At 38.0% G+C, this 24323-nt stretch overlaps 4 protein-coding genes across 6 annotated transcripts; 3 read left to right on the top strand and 1 right to left on the bottom strand.

The window, feature by feature from the left end:
* Nucleotides 1-889: 889 nt before the first annotated feature.
* LOC121785106 (uncharacterized protein At4g28440-like) lies at nt 890-3168 on the top strand. Its single transcript, XM_042183467.1, has 2 exons — nt 890-1281; nt 2654-3168. Exons 1-2 carry the CDS (start codon nt 999-1001, stop codon nt 2842-2844), a joined length of 474 nt encoding a protein of 157 aa, XP_042039401.1. The 5' UTR covers nt 890-998; the 3' UTR covers nt 2845-3168.
* Nucleotides 3169-3282: 114 nt separating this feature from the next.
* On the bottom strand, nt 3283-4956 carry LOC121785104 (protein NUCLEAR FUSION DEFECTIVE 6, mitochondrial-like). 3 transcript variants are annotated; one of them, XM_042183465.1, is made up of 3 exons: nt 4742-4956; nt 4522-4646; nt 3283-3803 (listed from the first exon to the last, which is right to left on the bottom strand). In XM_042183465.1, exons 1-3 carry the CDS (start codon nt 4879-4881, stop codon nt 3796-3798), a joined length of 273 nt encoding a protein of 90 aa, XP_042039399.1. In that variant the 5' UTR covers nt 4882-4956; the 3' UTR covers nt 3283-3795. The 3 variants fall into 3 exon arrangements, with proteins under 3 accessions (XP_042039399.1, XP_042039400.1, XP_042039398.1); XM_042183466.1 differs by having other exon boundaries at nt 3283-3596; XM_042183464.1 differs by lacking the exon at nt 3283-3803 and adding an exon at nt 3810-4159.
* Nucleotides 4957-14818: 9862 nt separating this feature from the next.
* LOC121783287 (histone H3.2) lies at nt 14819-15416 on the top strand. The gene has a single exon (XM_042181313.1). It carries the CDS (start codon nt 14896-14898, stop codon nt 15304-15306), a length of 411 nt encoding a protein of 136 aa, XP_042037247.1. The 5' UTR covers nt 14819-14895; the 3' UTR covers nt 15307-15416.
* Nucleotides 15417-21056: 5640 nt separating this feature from the next.
* Nucleotides 21057-22144, top strand: LOC121784165 (protein FAR1-RELATED SEQUENCE 5-like). Its single transcript, XM_042182342.1, has 2 exons — nt 21057-21660; nt 21912-22144. Exons 1-2 carry the CDS (start codon nt 21057-21059, stop codon nt 22142-22144), a joined length of 837 nt encoding a protein of 278 aa, XP_042038276.1.
* The last annotated feature ends 2179 nt before the right edge of the window (nt 22145-24323 follow it).

The raw sequence follows: 24323 nt of genomic DNA, 5'->3' as shown, positions 1-24323 counted from the left end.
GAGGACGTCCGACCCACGCCACAATGGCGGACGTCCACCCGCCCGTCGCGCGGATATCCGAGGACATCCGACTTCCATACGGGACGTCCGTATCCAACTGTATGTGTTACAATGGCGGCCGTCCCGGTCGCCCGTCGCGGAAGTCCGACCGGACGTCCGCCATTGGAGATGCTCTTAGCCCCTAAGGGCACCCACAATGGGGCGCCCGATGGCGTCCATCGTCCTCGGGCACGGACGATGGCACCATGGTGGGTGCCTGCCATCGGGCGCGCCCGAAGCCCACGCCCGATACATCGTCCGCAGCGTATAGCGCGGACGATGGCCATCGTCCGCGCCATTGTGGGCGCGGCGGACGATAGCACGCATTTTACTTAAAAATTGCATTTGCCGGGGTTCAAACCCGAATCTATTGCTTGGAAGGCAATAATCCTAACCATTGGGCTACACACACTAGTTGAGATATCTTGAAAACTAAATTGTTTTATACATTTATTAAGATAAAAATGTGATGAAAATTAATTTTTATAAAATGTATGTAATTTTTATAACATGAATTTTTCTAATTTTAAATCCAATTACATTACTAATAATGTGACTCTACTCTTGACTAACTCATAAGCATATGAACATTAATTTTTATAAATGTATGAACATTAATTTTTATAAATGAAATAGAGTTTTTTCTCAATTTTTGTAGATATTTAAATTTTCTATAAATGAAATGAAATGAAAATAAAATTCATAGGGCCCGCCTTAGAGTACCCCATTGTAGGTAGGGGTAGGAGGATAAAACTGATAACATGGCACGCCTTAGGGCGCCCCATTAGCCAAAAAAATAAAAATAAAAGGTCGTTTCGTAACGACGCAAGGTCGTTTCGTTTCCAATTTTCATTTCTTTTTCTATTTTAATAATTAGGTCTAGGGTTTCATTCGCACCTAAAATCGAAGCTAAAACCCCAAATCACACCTCATCACTCACGCTTACAAACTCAGTCTCCATGGCAGCCAAAGCGCCGTCGTTGAAACCTCAGCAGCAGGGCGGTGGCTCGGCCGGTAGCAAGCCGGGGCTGCGCAAGCCGGTGTTCGTGAAGGTCGATTCTCTGGATCCGGGGACGAGTGGGCATACACTCGTCGTCAAAGTTCTGGAATCGACCACTGTTCTGAGTAAGAAGCCGCGGAATCCGACTTTTCGCGGGGCGCAGAATCAGAACACGAGGATCGCTGAATGCCTCATCGGAGACGAAACAGGGACGATTCTCTTCACCGCTCGCAACGATCAAGGTCTTTGTTTGATATAGCCTTCTACCTTGTTCTCTGTTCGTAATTGATGCGTAAATGTCTGTGATGTTTGTTTGAAGGTTTTGCGAATTTCCTGTGTGTGTATGTAGTGGAAAATGGGAATGGAATTGTGAAATTGTTGTTTCTTTTGTAGTTGATTGGGGAATTTGATCGGTTAGGGTTTTGTCAATTGTTTTGTTGACGGTTGGGTATCTGGAAATTGGAATGGAACTGTGATCGTGGTCTTCAGCTTGATAATAGTAGTAATTTGATAACGGTGGTTTCATTATAGGAGTATCATAACTTGATAAATCGAGGGACTATTTTCCAGTAAAAGTCAATGTTGCTACAGATAGAGCGCCTTTTGAAAAGTTTAAGAAGCTATTTTTGTCTGATTATTCAAACTTGTTTCTGTTATCATGGTTTTTCTCTTTTGTGGAATGTTTATTCGTTAACTTGATCACATTTTGTTGGATTTTGATCCCCATAACTTAATTTAAACATTCTTTTCAACCTCAAAATCAATATCTGAGATTTATTCTGCATTTATGAAGTGGAAATTCTCAGTTGAGAGGCTTACTTTTACCTCATGACTGAGTCTGTGATGCTCATTGTTCAGGTCTTATTTTGGTTGTTAAAATTACCGTTCTTTGTCCTGCCAAGTGTTGCGTTTAGAGTAAGACTAATGCATTTACATTTTAGCCTTTTGTATTGTTAGGTACGGAGTACTAGTTTAAGCATTTTATTTATTTCTTTGTGGTTTTATTTTGGTATGTTGATATTGATTCTAGTGGCTAGGAAGCATTAATAGTTAATTGTGATACCTGTTTTGGCCAATTACTCGCACACTTTTGCTTCTTCTGCTATGTATTGCTCATTGCCTCAGCTTGGGAACTGTTGCTAGATATTAGGCATTGGGTCATGTGATGTTAGTGTGTAAATCTGCGCATGAATTCAAGTTGAATTGGAATCCTGCAGGATGTAGGACATACCTGCTTTTTATCTACTTTAAATATGACTGCCCTTATTCTATAAATCAAGATTAAGTGATGTCCGGGAAAGTTTGCGTTAGTGATACATTTACTTCCCGTCTGGTATGTTTCTAAATAGTCCTGAAAAAAGCTCTGTCAGTCTTGGGTTGGATTCAATTCTGAACTTATTTCTTGCCTATCTAATTTAAATTGGCTTTTGTGCCTTCTATTTCTTAATGTATTTAAGATGATTGACCGTTTTCTTTTATTGTGGTTGCAATATAGTACCAATTAAAATAAGCGGTTGCTAGTCTATTAGTACTATAAATCATGTAAAAAAAGCTCTTCCTTGTTTTAACTTGCTGCAATATTTGTTGATGAAAAATGCTCAAATTATGATGCAGTTGAGATGATGAAGCCTAATAATACAGTGATACTTCGCAATGCAAAGATTGACATGTTTAAGGGTTCGATGAGGCTTGCTGTGGATAAGTGGGGTCGTGTTGAGGTCACCGAACCAGCAGAATTTGTGGTCAAAGAGGAAAACAACCTCTCCCTTGTCGAGTACGAGCTGGTCACCGTCGAAGAATCTTGATAAGTTTGGATTCCACCTCGTGGATATTTGGGCGGCAATTCATTTTGTCACTATTGGGTCCTTGGTATACATGTTCGCCTGGTTATTTTACTATCTTTTTTGCCACTAAGTTGGTCTGATTTATTTATGGCATTAATTTGATGTGGAGTGAACAATATGGTCCCTTGATTCTGCCATATAGGATCTCTCGTTCTCAAATGTGGAGTGAATTTCTGGGGTTTATTTTTATTTTTATTTTGAGCTCATATATTTTTATTGTGTCGTAAATATGAAGCGAGTGATGTAATGATGCTGTTGGTTAGTTCAACTATTGCTTGAAGCGTATATACAGCGCAAATTTTCATGTTTATTTTCCATTCATGAAGTTCCAAATGATCAAGCTTTTAATGTCAATCTGAAATGCGTTTAGAGAGGGGAGAAAGAGTTGAGCTATAATGATAATGGTGAAATAATGTCACAATACATTCAATCTGTTAGTTGATACATGCTCCAAACCCCTCAAACAAGAATTATAGATACGAAGTGAGATCATATGTCGAAACATTTTTTTCAAAGAAGGACGGGGAAAACACAAATTTAGGAGTACCACTATACATCTTGCACATTAATGAATGACTGAGAATGGAGAAGACGACTACAAGGATTATAAAAGAATAGCTTTAACGACGAAGCAGAAATGATGTCCCTTGAAGTAGTATTACATGTCCATTGACAACAATCACAAAACGCTGCCCATCTCAACAATCACCGATCTACAATACAGCATAAAGAAATTATAGAAACTAGTTTAGCCATTTGCTGCTAGAAAACAAGCAAAACAACAATTGGGAGATTAAGACTGTGGTTTAAAGTGCCAGTTATCCTCAGAGGCTTATACAATACTATTATAGCTTAAACAAAAAAGAGAGAATCAGAAAACCTTCAAGCATCAAATCAGCCAATGAGCAGGAATCATAACCCTGAACGAAAAAAAGGAAAGGCCGAGTCAAAGGTAATGCAGCATTGATTTCTTCTCTATTCCCTTATCACTATAATGTCAATCTTGAAGCAATACGAGAATAGAAGACGATATGTATGTCACACAAACAATCTGGAAACGACCATACTTTTACACAAAGAAAAGTTACAAACTTGAAGAATCTATGTTCGGCAACGAAATCAACTAAAACAGTTTCCTTTTTTTAACAGTTGATGAACTTATTCTATGCCAAAGAGGATCACTACTAAGAACTCTCTGCATAAGTCTACCTATTTGACAACGAAAATAAAACTTGGCTCGAACAATCCAATAGTCATCATACATCATCGTTGGTATCTGATGAACACAATGTATTAGTAGTACTAAATATCAACAAATTTCTCAAAATAATCATAACTGCAATCATCTATCCACAGAATCAAGATCTCAGATATATGATTAACAATCTAAAATTAACTGTCTACCAACAAACCTCTTAAGCTTATCTAAAAATCATCAATTCAGAAAGAATCACTAAAAACACTTCATGTATCATAGCTATAACCTAATTTTATCTTTATTTAAGGTAATGGCAGAATATCATAAGAGACTTCTATATTTCCCCTAAAATCATTCACTCACAGAAAATGATAGGATGAAAAATGGCATAATTTGATTAATTTCTAATTACATAGCTAAAAAGGCGCAGTAGAACTGACCTTCAATGCTCCAACCGTGGCCGCGAGGCGCGACGGATAGCATAGAATTTAGGACGGCGGAGGCGGTGGCGGTGTGGTGCGGCAACATCGACATTACGCTAACACAACTCATCTCAACGGGAGACCTAAATTCGGAGTATAGTTAATCGGCAATCGATGAAGCGAGAATTGAGAATAGAATCGTTGAAAGGGGAAAAAAGCCCTAATGCGACAGTGAAACCTGAAAATGCGAGCGGAGAGCCTTTGCGATGGGACGCGAAATGGAGAGGGAGCGGCCCTAGGCTTGACGCCGGCGGATATAGTCGCGGAGGCGCTGCGCGCGGCCGAGCGAAAGGCTGATCTGGCGGCGAAGGCGGCCATGGTGTGCTTGTTGACTAGAGAGTGAGAGGGGTAGGGCTTTGGCTTGGGTTTTTAGGCGTTGATGACCAAATCTGGATTTCCAAATCATATTAAACCATTTTTTTTGCCGTCTAAGCAAAATTAACCAATTTTAAATATGAAAAGGTTTTATCAACTACTCGCTCTATCCGCCATTAAAAGTCTCATTTCATGACGGCACGAGTTTTAAAAAATATTAAGAAAAGTGAATGGAAAAATGTTAGTGGAATGGGTCCCACTTGTATATACTCTCTCTGTCCCATTAGAAATCATTTTTGTTTGTCCCATTAAAAATGAAACGTTTCTAACAATAGAAACAACATTCTCTCTACTTTTCCTTCTCTCTTACTTTACTCTCTCTTCATTAACTCACAAAACAACACTACATAAAATCTCGTGCCGAAAACCAAATGTTGCATATTTAATTGAACGGAGGGAGTATTACTTTTAAATGAAATGTGAGTGGAATGTAGGACCCTATTACCATTTATGGTAAAGTGAATCGGGACTCATATTCGCGGATGGACCAAAATAGAAAAACGGGACTCCTATTCGCGGACGAAGGGAGTACATACCACTAATAATATGGTCTATGGACACCCACAATCCACAAACACTACTTTTATTAGCCTTTTATTAGCAGACGAACGCATGCCCTAGCCACTGGCTAGCGGCTCAGGCATCGTGTTCGTCAGCTATTGGAGGCGGCCAACGGGACGGACGAACACGGAGAGGACGAGCGGTCGTCAGAGGGCGTTAGCCGACCCTTAGCCGATCGCTCGTCCGCTATTGTGCGTTCGCGATCGGCGAGCGCATTTTTCCTTTTTATTTTTTTATTCCAACTCTATGTATATGGCTCGTTGCACTTCATTTCATTCGCACCACTTGTGTTAACGAGTTTCTCTCCATCCTCTCTTCATTTCTCATCTGTAGATACTAAAATAGCTAATGATGGTGATGCTGACGACTCGCGGTGGAAAAAAAAAGAGTTGTAGGGCTTTACGTCCGGGGAGATAAATCGGTTGGAGCAGGAGCACTTGCGCCAGGAGCAGCTGCCGGCGGTCCCTCGCCCCATCCATCATCGAGCTGTAGTCTCCCAGGACCACCTCGGTGCCCACCAACGGTTGTTTGACGACTACTTCGCTGAGGAGCCGCGGTTTGGGGAGTCCTTTTTCTAGCGGCGTTTTAGGACGCACTGGCTGCTATTTCTGCGTATCGTGTCGGCTTTAGAGGTTCGGTAAAAGTATTTCTGGTTCAGGGAGGATGCGAGTGGTAGACCCGGTCACTCGCCGATACAGAAGTGCACTGCCGTAATCAGGCAGTTGGCCTACGGAGGCGCGACCGACATGTTCGGCGAATACCTTCACATATGCGAGACGATTGCCCGCGAGTGCCTGCAGCATTTCTATCGGGGCGTCATTCACATATTCGGGGATAGGTATCTTCAAAAGCCTACCCCTAACAACTGTCAAGGTCTGATGGATATGCACAAGAGGGTGCATGGTTTTCCCGGTATGTTGGGCAGCATAGATTGTATGCATTGGGAGTGGAAGAACTGTCCCACCGCCTGGAAAGGGATATACCTGACCGGCTTCAAAGGCAAGAATCCCACTATGATCCTCGAAGCTATAGTTGACTACCGGTTGTGGATTTGACATGCGTATTTTGAGGTAGCTGGGTCGAACAACGACATCAACGTCCTCCAGTCGTCACCCCTTCTCAACGAGCAATGCCTGGGCGTTGGTCCGGCCATCAGTTTCGTCGCCAACGGCAACCAGCACGATATGAGCTACTATTTGGTGGATGAGATATACCCTTGGTGGTCCGTATTTGTGAAGACGATCAGATGCCCAACAGATCCAAAAAATATTTACTTTGCGCAACGACAGGAGGCGACATGCAAGGATATGGAGCGGGCATTTGGTGTGCTCCAGTCTCGATGGGCGGCGGTGAAGGGTCCAACACGTTTGTGGTTTGAGGACTACATTGCTGATGTCATGTACAAATGTATTATCATGCACAATATGATCATAAAAAATGAAGGTCCAGAACTGACTGATTGGGCCGCTGAAGATGCTGTTGGTCCAAGCCACGGTGTGGCCACCGCCAATGTGTGAATGGGGATACCCTGGGGGACGCCGAAAGGGCCCAAGCATTTGCTTATATTCGCCAACAAGAAGCTCATATTCGACTCCAGCATGATATAATTGAAGGGTTATGGGCGCGTAAGATTGCACGCTGATATCAAATGTAATTTGTTTGAATTGTTTTTTTTTTTAATTTTACTAAGCTTTTTTTTAATTGTACTAGGTAATTTTTTTTATTTAATGAAATTATTATTGCACTTTCTCCGTATTCGTCTCGAGTTTTTAATTCCGTATTTATGAATTTGTTTGATTAGCTAAGGCGTCGGCTAGTGCTAGCCTATTACTGGGCTGTGGAAAGTCATGATGATGTGGCAGAATGTGGGAAGTCCTAATGATGTGGCAGGAGGTGTTTTTGGTTAGTCCTAATGCTAGTCTATTGGCTATGGCGTCCTATTGTGGATGCTCTAACTTTTACCCATCTCTTCTTAATTTTACCAATTTTTCCACACATTAAAATTCATGTCATTTATTGTTTATATATTTTATGAGAACAGATGGAGTATGAGATAACTAAATTGGAGATTATATGTGATTTTATGTTTGTAAGTAACTAAACAACATTGAAATCAATAGTGAATTTTGTATAGTATTTGTTTCCAATTCATTGTCACTTTAGGGGCTGATACAAACAACATATGCAACTTTATGCATGCTCGTAGGGCAATATGGACATAGTATGAAACTGTTTAACAGGAATGCCAAAAATAAAAACTAACCACATGATTCTTTTTGTGGTTTGCTGAAACACATAAGAAAATGACCACTTGTTTCTCTACTTTAACGAATGCTCCATCGACCAACCCAACTCCTTCTCTAAAAAGAATAAAATGTCTCCCTAGAAAATTCAGCTCCATGAGTAGATTATCTATGCAATTCCAATTAGTAATACCTATCAATCTAGTAAGACGACTGACTTGGGTAGGTATGCAAGCCAAATGACAATATAAACAACTTGTCTAGCTCTTTCTAATCCGAATCATTATTAAGTTGAGACAATTCATGGAGAATGATCATGGTCTGTGTGTGAAAAAAAAATGGTTCGTGTGTATGGGTGGGTAAACGATTCTCGGTTATTCGATTAACCGAGAAATGAACCGGAACCGGTCGGTTATCGTTTAACTGATAACCGAAATTCACGGTGTTCGGGTCAGTTCCGGTTTGGCATTTTGCTCGAAGTCGGTTATCGGTTGATAACCGATAACCGAAATTAAATTCAATTTTAATTTCAATTATATATTAAATTAATAAACTTCTGTAATATTTTTATACTTTTAAATTTTCATATCTATATTCCATTAATTCTGCACTGCTTTATGTAGCGTCACAATAGAAGAAAATGTAATGCACTTTCAAATTTTGTCAAAGTATATTTTAATTTGTGTCACTATCATTTATAATATCTCAAAGTCAACAAATTGCCTAAACATTATTTTAAAAATAAGATCTATTAAAGTCAATAAAGTGCCTAAATAATATTTTAAAAGCAGGATATCCCTTCACTTATTTATCGTAGAAAAGTTTTTAGATCATTTAAAGTTTAAACTTTTGAAGTGCCTAAACAAATTTAAAGTTTAAACTTTTGAGTGTCTAAACAAATTCGGTTATTTTGGTTATAACTGATTTTTGGCACAACACGATAAAATGACACGAACCCGCACGAAATTAATGGGTATGTGTCAAAGCTTATTGGGATCGTATCCTTATCGTGTCGACACGATAACGACACGAAAACTTCGTGTCGTGTTCATATCGTGTTCGTCTTACACGTTAAGAAATAACATTAATATATTATAATATTATTATTTTTTATTTATTTTAAAATTTTTAAATTTTTAAATTAAAATTTTAAATTTAATATTAGAAATAATATTAATATATTATAATATTATTATTATAGTGTCGTTATTTTGTCGTGTCATATATGTGTTGTTATCGTGCCGTGTTGACCCGAAGTGGTTTGTGTCGTTAATGGGTTCGTGTCGTGTTCGTGCCGTGTTCGTGTCTGAGGGTAGCGGGTCGTGTTCGTGTTCGTGTTTGGAGTTTTCTTAATGGGTCGTGTTCATGTTTGTTGTTATCGTGTCGTGTCGTGCCGTTATCGTGTCGACACGATAACGACACAACACGCACGATTTGTCACCCCTACCGATAACCAACTGATACTAACTGAGTTGGTTAGTTAAGTAACCGAATTAGAGATCGGATCGGTTCTGATTAGTTTTTTGACCAATTTTTAGGGTCCGTTAACTGAAAAGTCAGTTCAGTTAGTAACCGAACCAACCTTTTACCCAGACCTATCCGTATATGATGCTCAGTTATTAACCGAACCAACCTTTTACCCCGACCTATCCGTATATGATGCTTTTGTAGTATGTCTTGAACCTCCACTCACAATGTCACAGAATTAGATTCTAGGAACAAAACTGCTCTCAACTTAAGTGTATGACAATATGCATGTTTAATGAAGTGTCGACCATAGTTACATAATCTATGCCATAAACCATTGGAGCTAAATCCAAATCTATAATCCTAAGTTTTTAATTTGCATAAAACACAAGTTCTATTATGAATTTGTATTAATCAAGCAAAAGATGTAAAAACCCTAAGATAATTATTGACACAAGTTGTTGTACAAGCAATTAAATCCGAGTAAAGAATGATCTCTAAAAACAAACACAAATCCATTGAAGTATAATACATTCTGAAGATAATTAATTATCTTGCTTTGTTTTAAGTAGAGAAATATAAGTGTATGTGTTACTTCCTTCGGCAACTCCAATATTTTGGAACAAGAAACAAAGCTAAAAATGCAATAGAATTCACACATCATTTGAATGCCTCACCTTGTTCAATTTGACAATCCATTTGCTGTATGCATGCACAAATTCTATTTTGATAAATACCAAATTGGACAGATGAAATTAGGGTGTACAAGCAAGAGTATCTTCTATTCCACCTATGGACGGTATCAAGATTCCTCAACGAAGCGAATCCGGAGGTTGTGTGACTGTAAAATCTTCTAGACAATCGCGACAGATAAGTTGCACAAAAACTGACGATCAATTCCAAACATCAGATATAAATTTGTTGAAGAAAGAAAAAAACAGTTTATGAGTGGACTGGTGTAGAGATGTAAGAGCATCTGTAACGCCCTGGGCCGGGCCCCAAGTCGCGAGTCCTGGCCCGTCCCATGCGTTACACGGAGGCGAGTCGCGCCCAGGCCGGTCCCGGGGCCGCGTTCCCGGCCTGGCAAACGTCCCGCGTCCCGGCCTGGGACGGCGTTGCACGGTGACGGGCCGCAAGTCGCGTGTCCCGGCCCAGCGTTACACGCTCTTCGGGCCGGGCCGCAAGTCCATTTTTTTTAATTCGATGTCTATAAATACGAGCCATTGTTGTGCATCAATCTTACGTGCATTCCATTTCAATCCTGCATTCCATTTCAATCCTCTATTATACCCTTTGTTTCGGCGTCAATGGATTGGTTCAACAGCGATGAACTTGAGATGGACGAGTTCGTTAACTCGAACAATTGGTACATACCGGGGACGCAACCAACGCAGCCACAGCCTAGTCCGGGAGTCGGTAGCAATGTTGATGTAACATTACCGGTCAACACCGATGAATTCGAGCTCAGTGAGATGGAGCCCGCTCAAGAGCGGGGCAAGGGCAAGGTCGGCGAGGAGGATGGGCCGAAGAAGTACAGTCCGCAAGAGACAATGTGGCTTGCGAGGAACTACATCGACATCGCGGAGGATCCTATCATCGGCAACCAGCAGACCAACAAAGTTTTTTGGGAGCGGATTGCTAAGAAGTATAACGATGGCCGTCCTAAAGGGTCGATCGAGCGTAGCTACATGAAGCTGCGCAAGCATTGGGGCCGGGTCCAGGCGGATATGAGCAAGTGGAACGGAAAGTGGGCCAACGTAGTCCGGATGTGGCTGAGCGGGCACAGCGAGGCGGACCTCGTCGAGAAGGCGAAGGATGCGTTTTTCGCTGACGGGAAGAAGGCCTTCAAGTACTTCGAAGTTTGGAAGCTCGTCGAGAAGAGCCCGAAGTACACCAGCGGTGCCGAGCCGACGGCAACTGGGCGGCGAAGAGAACCAAAGTTTCTGCCTCCGGAAACTACTTTTCGAGCGAAGGAGGTCCGGCGATCGACCTCAACGTGACGGACGATGACGTTTTCTGCTTCTCTCCTAGCATTCAGAGCCGTCCGATTGGAACAAAGGCGACAAAGAGGAAAGCAAAGGGGAAGGCAGCTGCGAGCAACTCCGCTATGGTGCCACCGCCGACCAATCCGTCTCTGAATAAGATGTCTGACACTTTGTCGGAGATGAGTATTACATGGCGGATGAGCCAGCTGACGGAGTTGACATCGAGGGATACATCGAAGATGTCGGAGGACGATCTCTAGTTGCACCGTGAGATGATTGCCTACCTTCGCGTCCAAATGAAGAAGTAGTGGTTGTGGCCCGGGTTTCTAGTATTTTAAATTTGCTTCGTCTAGTAATGTAATGTTAATTTCTAATGAACAATGCATTTTCCCGGTTTCAATTGTTCAACGAATTGCGTTTACGAGTTAAATATGTTGAAGTTGTGAATAGTGATTTATTAGTTGCGGCATGCAGGGTTACAACAGTTGGGGCCTGGGCCGCAACTGTAGAGGAATGATGACGTGGAGGGGACTTGGGGCCGGAAATGGGGACGGGGTTATTGATGCCCTAAACCACGATAAAAAGTAGAGAGAAAAGAGCTTGGCTAATCGTCTGCGGAGAAGAGAGGTGTCAGTGAGGATTAGGTCAAGAAAGAATTTTTTCATAAATTAATTTTGTTTCATGACTCGGTGTTCGAGAACGAAAAAAGATACCTCCTCTTGAGCAAGAAAAATTAACACCCTAGAGGCAATATAGTGTTGGGATATATTCAAGAATACATAATTGAATATCAATAAAACAAGATCTTTGAACTTTATGTATTTCACGTATTAACTATAAACATAATGGATCGAAAACTTACCTTCACAATCCACAGCGGAAGCGATTGGGAAGACAGAGAGAACTTCCTCGGACTTTCTTTGGCGTAGTAGCGCGATTCCAACTCCAAGGATTTGTTTCTCTCTTTCCCTCGTTTATGTGTTCTCTGTAATGTGTGTGATTTGATGAAATCACCACACTTGTATTTATAGACAATATTTATAGACAAGGAGAGGACAAACCCTAATTATCAAACATTAATGGCCTTTCCATCAAAGTGGTCATTTAATATAATAATATTAATAGGAGCGTTTCTTTTCCATAAAATGGTCGACTGATTTATTCATAATCATAAACTTGATCCTCAAGTTTTACGTCAATCACTAACATTCTTCCTTGTAATATTTGATCAAAATATAGAGTTCTTCTTTAATAAGTCGAACGACATAATTGATGTCAATTGCTAATAAAAAACTATATAATATATTCATTTCCTTAATTGTAATAGGAATGAATTAAAAGATGACAATACATGTAAGAATTATGATTCTCATATCGGTAATGACTATATATTAGTTAATTGACAATCAAGTGTAATCAACCCCAATTTCCTTATTAGTAATAAGAATCATATGCGATTTGCTACTAATTGATTTTGTCAATTACTCCCTCAGTCCCAGATAATTCGTCGCATTTTGACAGGGCACGGGTTATAAAAAATGTAATGAAAAGTGAGTTGAAAAAGTTAGTGAAATGTGGGTCCTATTTTATATACTCCTTCCATTCCACAGTAATAGAGACATTTCATTTTCTGCACTCATTTTGAAAAATTGATATTAAATAGTTAGAGTGGAGAGAGAGTAAAGTAAGAGAGAGAATAATGTAGAGAATAGTTTTATCTACAATATTCTCTCTCTTATCTTACTTTTTCTTCACTTTAACTATTTATAATTTGAAAATTTGATATTAAATAGTTATAGTGAAAAGAGAGTAAAGTAAGAGAAATAATAATGTAGAGAAGAGTCTTATCTACAATATTCTCTCTTACTTTACTTTTTCTCCAATTTAACTATTTATAATTATTTTTTCAAAATGAGTGCGCAAAATGAAATGCCTTTATTACTATGGAACGAAGGGAGTATTAATTTTATAATAAAATATGAGTAGGAATGAGTTAGTGGAATATGAGATCCACTGCCAAAAATGGTAAAAAGGTGAAATGAGACAAATTATGTGGGACGCACCAAAATGGAAAAATGAGACAAATTATCTGAGACAGATGGAGTAATAGCTAATTAACCACATGATTAAGAAACGTCCCAATAATAATACTCCCTCCGTCCCAAGATAAGCGACTCACATTCCTTTTTGGGACTTCCCAAGATAAGTGAGCCATTTCCTTTTTTGGTATTCTTTCTCTTACTTTTTCTCTCTACTTTATTAACTCTCTTACTTTATTCACTTTCCACTTTACTAACAAAACCCAATTTCCTTAAATCTCGTGCTGAAAAGTTTGTGCTCACTTATCTTGAGACGGATGGAATAATTAATTGGAGAAAATGTGTCTTGTACCAAGTTAATGTATTACATCCAAAATCTAATTTTATTTAGGATTCTATCACATGTCACATATGTGATACATAAAACTTACATACCCCGGGCTTTTGCGGGCCAACGTTTTTTTTGAGGGCTTTAGAAAAAAAATTGATTGTGTATCAAATGGTGAAATAGACTCTAAAGAGCGTTAGTTTCTAAGCTTTTACTCTCAGCGTTCCATTCAAGATGACCACCTTTCCTTTTTTGTTTGTCCCAATCAAGATGACTACTTTTCAATTTTGGAAATAACCTCTCCTCCCCTCGTTAAAATATTCAACTACCTTTTTCCTCTCTACTTTATTCCACTAACAACACTTTCTAAAATCACGTGTCACTCAAGAATGTGGCTATCTTGAGTGGGACGGAGACCATCTAACGACCCCTAGTTATTCTCTTCAGTAGAGAATTGAAAATAAAGAAATCTAATTGTTTTGATGCATATAAAATGTAAAGTTGTATAGGGAATTTCTAGCTTTCTTTAGTAGAACTATTATATTGAGAATTGTTCTTGCATCATACTGACAAATGCATGTGGATACTAAAAATAGTGAATTCAAATGCGGGATTGGATCAATTATATTTACATGTGTTTAAATACTTAAAATGCAATATTAACTGTGAATCTAGATCTTTCACACTATCTGTATCCTGTCCGTTGCTGTATATCATTAGATGAAGCTAGAAATTCCCAACAACCCTTTATTTTTCGCACTCGCAAAATGGTCGGTACGTTTTCTGATAATACTCAGTGAATTGTTCAGTAATTACCGAGCTAAATCGTTGCAGCTGTTCTAGTTGATGCAATTTATGAGTATCACAACTAATTAAATTTTTTAGTACACAAACATCAGAGCGACAGTATTGTTTAATTGTAAGATATCATTTGAATTTTCTATATAATGTAACTAAAAGTATATTGTGCATAAAGAAAGCCTCAAATAATTGTACAAACCTATTCAAAGTAAACAATTCAAGCCTTAATTACAAATTTAATACATATCAGCTGTAGATTAAATACTAGTACAATCTAACGGCCGACACATACGATTGCCACCACGTCAAGAATCCGAAACAACTCCACATTAGCAATCCGAATCAACTTCTCCATAAAAATTATCATCCGTCAGATGAAACATCGATCAACGGCTCACAAAGCTCTACGTCCCGCCACAATTTTGAAAGCACCAATTATAAAATTCCCCCATTTCCTTCCTTCCTTCACTCACCAAAATTCTCAATCTTCTCTGCGTAATTCCCAATTCCGAAAACCCTAGCATTTCCCATCAATGGCCCGCACCAAGCAAACCGCCCGCAAATCCACCGGCGGAAAGGCGCCGAGGAAGCAGCTCGCGACCAAGGCGGCAAGGAAATCTGCCCCCGCCACCGGCGGAGTGAAGAAGCCCCACCGCTTCCGCCCCGGAACCGTTGCTCTCCGTGAGATCCGAAAGTATCAGAAGTCCACCGAGCTTCTCATCAGGAAGCTGCCGTTCCAGAGGCTCGTGCGTGAGATCGCTCAGGATTTCAAGACGGATCTGAGGTTTCAGAGCTCCGCCGTGGCTGCGCTCCAGGAGGCGGCGGAGGCCTACCTCGTCGGACTATTCGAGGACACTAACCTCTGCGCTATTCACGCGAAGCGAGTCACGATTATGCCCAAGGACATTCAGCTGGCTAGGAGGATTAGGGGCGAGAGGGCGTAATTGTAACAAGATGCTTTTGTTTATGGCAATTGGGTTCTTTTACCCTCGAATGAAATTGAAATTGTAACGTTTCCTCACTTTGTCAATGGACGTTATGATTTTATGGTCAATTGATTCCTTTCTAATCGATCTTACAAATTAATTCTATGTTGATGGATTGTTTAAGTTTATTAACAATGGCTAATGTTGATTTTGTTCCATTATAGTATGTTTATTGCTCCCTTTATGCAGATGATTTGCTAGTATGAATTACTTTGTCACACTTTGCTAATTTGATTTGTTAAATTTGTGTGGATTTTACCACGTTTCCTGTTTTTAGGCTAAAATTAAGCATAATCATCCATTTTCCTATTATTCCTCACCTCATCTGTTGAATACTTCTGCAGGTTGGAAAAAACCTTGTCCCATAAACCCCATCCCCCCTTACCATCATTGTTTCGTTGTGTATACCTCTTGCAATAGTGCTTCAATTATCGAAAACATTGATTTGGTGTCTGTATATATACATATACATTCTTGTTTGTAAGAGCGAATTGTGTTTATATATGCAAGAAGAAAAATGGGGGGGAAGGTCTATCTAAGAACTGACCGGTTTGATGTGAAGCTGGAAGGGATTACCTTCAAGCCGAAGGATTTTGATCATCTATGCGGGATGGATTTCCTCTTCCCTCATGGGAAGATCTGGAATCGCCCTCCTGTTGTGGGGGTGGATGTGATGCGCCACCCTCGTGATCCATCCATTCTGCTTGTGTTGTTGTGCTTTGGCGTTGGCTGTGTGATTCTCAGGTTTGCAGCAGGGGAGCCTCTGCCCTCCTCGATTTGCAGGTTCCTTTCGGACAAGAGGATTCACTTTGTAGCGTTCGGGATTCCTGAGAAGCGAGAGTTGTTCCCTTTCAAGGAGTTGGGGCTGAAAACGAGGAAGGTCGATGTTGGCTATTTGGCTGCCAAGGCGTTGAATCAGCCCAAATGCAGGAAATGGGATCTGCCTATGCTGGCAAGGAGGATCCTCGGGATCAAGAAGATGGTCGGGTTGACAGACGCCTCCTCTCCAGAGAGGCATGCCATCAAGTCTGCCATATGCAGGCTCTTCATCACCAGCATCATTGGCCTTGGGCTGCTGAATGTGGATGGCTCCAAGCTTGATGCTGCATCCCCCAGCAGGCGGAGCTCGTTACTCAAGAACTTGAACTCACTTGGCTCCTTCGCGGAAGGGTTGTTCAAGAACAGAAAGAAGATGGGCAAGCTTGAACGCGTGGGCAGCGTCTTGGTTCGGATAGGAGATAGTGATGATCTGTCGAGTCAAGATCTCTGTGGAGGCGATGATGATACGAGGTCTTCGGAGAAAATGCCCTTGAAAGGGATCTTGAAATGCCCATCATCTACAGGTTTGAGGAGCTGCAAATCGGTTAGGTATGAGGAAGAGTCTTCTGCATCAGCAATGCTTAAGAGAGCTAATTCCAAAGGGCATAATGTAAGCTTCAACTGCTGATTAACCTGTGTATATATGTTGTGTATATGTTGATTGGGGGATTGAGTTTTCAGCACTTGTAATTATTGTATATATTGGCATTTTCTTCAAGTGCTTCAACCAAGATGCATCATGCTGCTAAGGACTTATTTTGTGGGACTACTTGCATTATTTGTAAAATGGAAAAAATGTATCAATTGATGTACATATGAGCCCAATTCTCTAGTAGATTTCATGGCACTCATCTGCAATACTTCCTCCGTATTGACTAAAATGACACACTTCCTTTTTAGTTTATTTCAAATAAGATGATACTATTTCATTTGTCTCAACTAAATTGAGTTGTATTCCCTTTTTGGACGTCCTAATTAAATTGAGTCATTTTATTTTTTTTTGACAAAATACAAAATATATAATTACTTTGACATTGTTCCATAAGCCACTTCACTCTTTCTTTATCTCATACCATACTTTATTTCTTTATTTTATTTTCAATGAACCAATTTAACATAATTGCTTAATTTTCGTATTCAAAAGTTTTGTCCCAACTTAGTTAGGATGGAGTACTTTTTCTATTTTTGGAAATAATAATGTAACTTTTTCTCTAATTATTGCACACAACCATTTTTTTTTCTTTCTTCAATTAAAATATTCATTTCACTTTCTCTCTCCATTTAATACTTACACCATTTTCTATTTCAATTAAACACATTAACTAACACCTCCTAAAATCCTGTGCCGACTAAGATATGTGTCATCTTAGCCGGGACTAGAGGTGTCAAGTGGCCCGGGCCTGGGCGCCCGACGACATTTTAGCCCAGCCCGGCACAGGACCATATCTGTGGCGGTCCAGGCCGGGCCTGGGTTTTGGTATACATAATGGGCCCAGTTTGAGCCCGAGCCCAGTTGCTAAGTGGGCCGGTCTGGGCCGGGCCAAGTTTAAAATTTTGATTGTGCTAATTCATTAATTGATCTATATAGTGTATAATGATGTATAAATATATATTCCCACAAAATAAGATATCAAGATGTTGCATATATGAAGCTCTATATATTCCCACAAAAATTTGTGTATTATAATTATAGAATACACACGCATATTTATTATATAAACCCACAAAATTAGGAATCATAATATACTTAATTATGGAACTATTTTTAATAGTGGTAAATCAACTGACAACTAATATACCCAGTTCAGCCCGGCCCAGGCCCGGTGTGGGCCGGCCCGGGACTGGCCCACCAATGAAATGGAGCGGGCTTGGGCTGGGCTGAGTAGATTAATTGGGCTCAAATTGGGCCTTTTTACAAACCCAGGCCCACTCGAAGCCCGGACTAGGCCCAGGACCGGCCCGAGCCCAGAACCGGCCCAGACCCGGCAGAATCTAACTTATGCTGGTATATACTTTGTTTTATATATTATTAGCTCTTTCAATAGACTTGTTTATGCATGTATATATGAGTGAAGATTGAATATTTTTCATTCTATAACATAATAACATTCATATCTCCTATTAATTTACTATTAGATGCATGATTATATTATATTTATTAATAACATTATGCAAAATATTTCAGTCACTCGACTTAAACAAAAACTTATAATAAATTTCATTTCCATAATTATAGAGATTAGTTACTGACTATATTTTTTTTCAAAAATAGTGGATCCTAGAATTGATTGTGTTATAAGTAATAATTTTGATTTACATAATTATAGAGATTAGTTCCACAAATATAGTGATTGATTACTTGATGTAAATGTATCCAAATTGTAATATATATATATAGAGTTGTGATCATATGATAACCCCCAATTTGTGTGATAATCCTATAACCAAATCTGAACCACACATATTTTCTAATCTTGTGGCTGAGATTCAAACTTAGATTTACTTCATAAAAAAGGCCCAGGGGGTAAATATGTAATTTCTCTCATTTAATTTCTGAATTTCGCTCCATTCTTTCACTCTCTCTCAGTTCGATTCTCTCCTCTTCTCAGCGATTTTGTTTCCATATTCCTCTTCTCATCGATTTTGTTTCCAGATTTTCTTCCGATTTGGTTGATTATTCCATAATCTCCAGATTTTGTTTCCATATTTCTCGCATAATTGTGACCGGGAAGATGTTTTAAATTTTGCGTTCTTATTTTCATTGATTACCTGTTTAATTGCTGTCAGAATTTTCTTCGATGGAGTATGTAGCAAATAACGAAGGTAACAATCATTATCTATTATTTAGCTTATTGATTGTGTTCATATTTTAATTTATTGATTGTTTTGCTTCATGTATTGAATTTGATTTTAGATTAATATTAGTTGTCGATTAGTTTATGTTTCTTATGTACTGAACTTCTTATTTAATTATATTATGTATTGCCGATTATGTGTTAAGATGATACTTTTGGTTTATAAATGTTACGTTTACTGCATAAAATGATAGTTTTGCCGAATAGAATGATACTCTGAGTTGATAAAATGATACTTTTGGCTTATAAATGTTAGGTTTACTGCATACAATGATAGAATGATACTCTGAGTTGATAAAATGATGCTTTTGGCTTATAAATGTTAGGTTTACTGCATACAATGATAGAATGATACCCTGAGTTGATAAAATAATACTTTTGGCTTATAAATGTTACGTTTACTGCATAAAATGATAGTTTTGCCGAATAGAATGATACTCTGAGTTGATAAAATGATACTTTTGGCTTATAAATGTTAGGTTTACTGCATACAATGATAGAATGATACTCTGAGTTGATAAAATGATACTTTTGGCTTATAAATGTTATGTTTACTGCATACAATGATAGAATGATACTCTGAGTTGATAAAATGATACTTTTAGCTTATAAATGTTACGTTTACTGCATACAATGATAGTTTTGCCAGATAGAATGATACTCTGAGTTGATTAAATGATACTTTTACTGATTTTTGTAGGTATGTACATTCCTGTTTGTGATGATGCTTTGAAGCCAATGATTGGTATGAAATTCAACATATTAGTAGAAGCATCTGATTTCTATGAATATTATGCTCGTTCAGTTGGTTTTGATATTCGTAAACTGGGCAATAAATCAGTTCATGATATTATTAAGTGGCAGTATTTGGCTTGCAGTAGACAAGGCTCTAAGAATTTTATACCTGGTCCCAATCAACTGAAGTGTCTGTTAAGAAGCGTAGGTGTCGGTCATTTAGGTGTGAATGTCTTGCTAAGCTCAACTTGAGATATTTTTCAGATGGCATGAGCAAAGGGTATGAGATTTATCAGTTTGTTGAGTATCATAATCACTTAATGGTTGTAGATGAGCATAGACATTTTATGACGGCTAATCGCAGTCTGGATCCTATCCATCGGAGGTTTATGGAGGATTGTTGCAGGTGTAATATTGGTCCCACTCTCACATTCAAACTTTGAAGGAGATAATGGGTGGACCTGAAAATGTTGGATGTGATATTATTGATATTAGAAATGGTTATCGCGATATTATGTCAAATATTGATGGTTCAAATGCTCAAATGATTTTTGATTATATGCGTTCTCAAAAGGAATCATCTGATGCCTTCTATTATGAAATTGAGATAGGATCTCATGGAAAGTTAACTAAACTCTTCTGGGCTGATGCTATTTCAAGACGAAACTATCATATGTTTGGAGATGTAATTTCATTTGACTCAACATACAACACTAACATGTATATTACTTTTGCTGCTAATAGACATAAAATGATACTTTTTGCTGATTAAATTATATTTCAGTGGATAGAATGCTACTTTTGGCTGATAAAATGATATTCATAGCTGATAAAATGATACTTTTCTGTATGTATGAAAATATAATTCATTTTTATGTTATGTTATGAAGGTATTGCATGATTTTTGCTCCATTCACTGGAAAAGATAACCATTCCAGAGCAGTTACATTTGGAGCTGGCTTGTTATCAAGTGAAGGTAGAGACTCATATTCTTGGTTGTTTGGCTGTTTTGTTCGATGTATGGGGGTACCACCCAATTGGATTATCATTGATCAAGATTGGGGGATCAAACTTGCTGTTCAACAAGTACTTTTACAAACAAGGCACCGATGGTGCATGTGGCATATTATGGTTAAGGTATCAGATAAGTTGCCCAAATCCTTGCTTGGTAATGAAGATTTCAAAAAAGAGTTGAATGCATGTGTTTGGTCTGATTTGTTAGAGCCTGATGAGTTTGATATAATATGGAATGATATAATGGAACGGTATGGATTAGAAGACGTGCACTAGTTTGGATCGATGTTTGAAGATAGAGAATTCTGGGTTCCTGCTTATTTTCGAGATTTTCCCATGGGGTCGCTTCTTAGGACTACATCGATGTCTGAATCAGAGAATAGCTTTTTTAAAAACTACACAAAGCCTCGTGCAAATCTTGTACAGTTCATCAATTTCTTTAACTGTGCTGTGGGAGATCAAAGGAATGCCAATTCACGATTGAACTACTTGGATTACTCAACTATTCCTGATTTGTCAACCAAATTGCCTATTGAGAAACATGCATCTACAATCTACACTGATTCTATTTTCAAACATGTACAACAGGAACTAAGTATGGTATGTGAGATTGTTTCTATAACTGTTGAGGATAACATCAAGATGCATAAGGTCAAGGACCAATATGGTAGAACATGGGATGTTAAGTATGATTGTAAGCAAGACACATTCGACTGTAGTTGTAAGAAGTTTTCCAGAATTGGTTTGTTATGCTGTCATATATTTTGTTTGTTGAAGAATAAGTCTGCTAATCTCATTCCTGAGAAATATTTTGGTAGAAGGTGGTTGAAGAGCTCTTTACTAAAGGCAGCCCATGGTCTACCATCTGAGGAGATACAACCATTTGAAAGTGTGCTCCATTTTAAACCTTATTTGTAAAAACTCTATTTTTCAGTTAGAGAAATGATAGTATTTATTGTAATAATGTTATCTTTTACCTTGCAGATTTGGATGAAAAGCAGGAAGTTAAGAAAAAGTTGTTCTCCAACTTTTATCGATTAGTCCAAAAGTCTGAGGGAAGTATGGATCATCTGTCTTTGTTATGTGCTGGTCTTGATGATTTGGAAGAGCATATATTTGGAAATTGTGCAATACCTTCAGTCATTGAAAAGAAAAAGATGGTTGAGGAATTTTATGGAATGACAGTACCTGATGTCATTGATGTACACCCTCCAGACGTTGTTAGAACCAAAGAATCAGCTAGTGACAGGGTATCAAAGAGGGAGAGTGCAATAAAGAAAGCAAATAAGCCTCTACGACGGTGTGGTAAATGTCATGAGATGGGTCGTCATGATTCAAGAAATTGTGGTAGAGTCAATGAGAAGGCAGATTGAAGCCATTTGATATAAAATGACACTTTCAGCTGATAGAATGATACTTTCAGCTGATAGAATGATACTTTCAGCAGATAAAATGATAGGTCTTTTTGGTGTATAAAATGACATTTTTGTTTAATAAAATGATACATTGGGCTTATAAAATGACACTTTGGCTGATAACATGATACTCTTTTTGTTAACAAAATGATACATTGTTCTTAAAATGACACTTTAACCTGATAAAATGATAATTTAAGAGGATAAAATGACAGTAACCTTATAAAAATGATAGTTTAAGTACAAAAAATGATTGTTTATATGTTTAAAATGATATAGAAATGATAGTTTCAAACGATAAAATGATACTTTTGCATAAAATGATAAAATGATCGTTTCGGTGGATAAATTGATAGTTTTAGTGTGTAAAATGATACTTTTGCATCATAAAATGATAGTTTCAGTGGGTAAAACGATAAAATGATACTTTTGCATAAAATGATAAAATGATAGTTTCGGTGGATAAAATGAGAGTTTCAGTGGGTAAAATGATACTTTTGAATCATAAAATGATAGTTTCAGTGGATAAAATGATAGGTTTGATGATGTTTTTTGGTTGTTCTGTTTTATTTGAAAAATGGTACTTTTGCATCATAAAATGATAGTGTAAGGGGATAAAATGATAGTTTCAAACGATAAAATGATACTTTTGCATAAAATGATAAAATGATAGTTTCGGGGAATAAAATGATAGTTTCGGTGGGTAAAATGATACTTTTGCATCATAAAATGATAGTTTCAGTCGGTAAAATGATAGTTTATAAAATGATGTTACTTTCAGATAAAATGTTACTTTCAGCGCATAAAATTATACTTTTGTTTATAAAATGACACTTTAACCTGATAAAATGATAATCTAAGCGGATAAAATGATACTCGCAGCAGATAAAATGATACTTCTGACCTATAAAATGACAAAATGATACTTGCAGCAGATAAAATGATACTTCTGAGTGATAAAATGATAATCTTGGGTGATTATATTCGGAATCACTATTACAAAACACTAGTATCAAGTCATACAAGTTACTATTACAACTAATAGCTCTCTTTAGGGGGTTCAAATTCTCTAATCATCTTTTCAACATCGATTTCCCCATTTTTGCTATAATTCTGAAACTTCTTCTGTATCATTGTTAATGTCTCAAAAGCCTTCTTGTTAGTATCTCCAATAAGCAATGCTTCAGTATATTTGGCACAGAGTTTTGTGAAAGCCTCTGTCCCCTTCTTCGTTAAACCCGAATTCCAATTACGAACAGCACCACCCATGTAAGTCTCCAAATGACGCATCACATAAACTCCACAGTCAACTTTATTTGTATCGTTCTGCCATGGCATATTCATGTGTCTGGTTTTTGACATTTTGACAATTCTCCCCATTGATGGATTAACTCCATTTCCAAGATAAATTCGGAAGAAATGTTTCTATTCAAACAACACAAAACATACATGAGGTTGATTAAAAAGTACTAAATGATATTCAATGCATTTTAACTAATGAATATTGAATGCATTTAACTAAACATACCAGCATCCTAAGTGCATCTCCATATTTCTTCTCAATCAACTATTCACTAATCAGAGCATTGTCAATCACATCCATCATTTGGATTTTGAGATTGAAGCACATGATATAAAAATATTCGTACGCCCAGATCGGAAAGAATATCTAATTTTCAAAACATTATATACAAATGTCATTTTCAAAAATATAGGTATGTTGTTCTGTGATGTATATCTCATTATGACTTACCATGTCATAATTTTCCCATTTGAAATTTTCAATCTTTGACACAAAATCATTTAACGCTAAGCAGAATCTTTCATGAGCGTTGGCTTCAGTCCATTCAGATTTCCTTGCAGTAATATTGTATATCTGTCAAGTTTACATTTTTGTAAATAAATTTAACTTTTAATGTAACACTATTATTAATTTTCTCGTTTACTGTACCGTAAGTGTGGTGTTGATGAAAAGACGACTCGATGATGCCTTTGATTTGAATTTTTCTTGGTAGTTGAGCTACACAACCCATGCATCTATGATGTTGATACTGACGTATGTACGTGGAGCAAGGCTGTGGAAATCAATCTTGAAGATGCTCATCATGTTGTTCTCATAAACTGTCTCATAACTGAT

Source organism: Salvia splendens, chromosome 21 (assembly GCF_004379255.2).
Source record: "Salvia splendens isolate huo1 chromosome 21, SspV2, whole genome shotgun sequence".
NCBI lineage: Eukaryota > Viridiplantae > Streptophyta > Magnoliopsida > Lamiales > Lamiaceae > Salvia > Salvia splendens.
The sequence above is the reverse complement of the archived record's forward strand: the minus strand, read 5'-3'. Positions and strand labels throughout refer to the sequence as shown.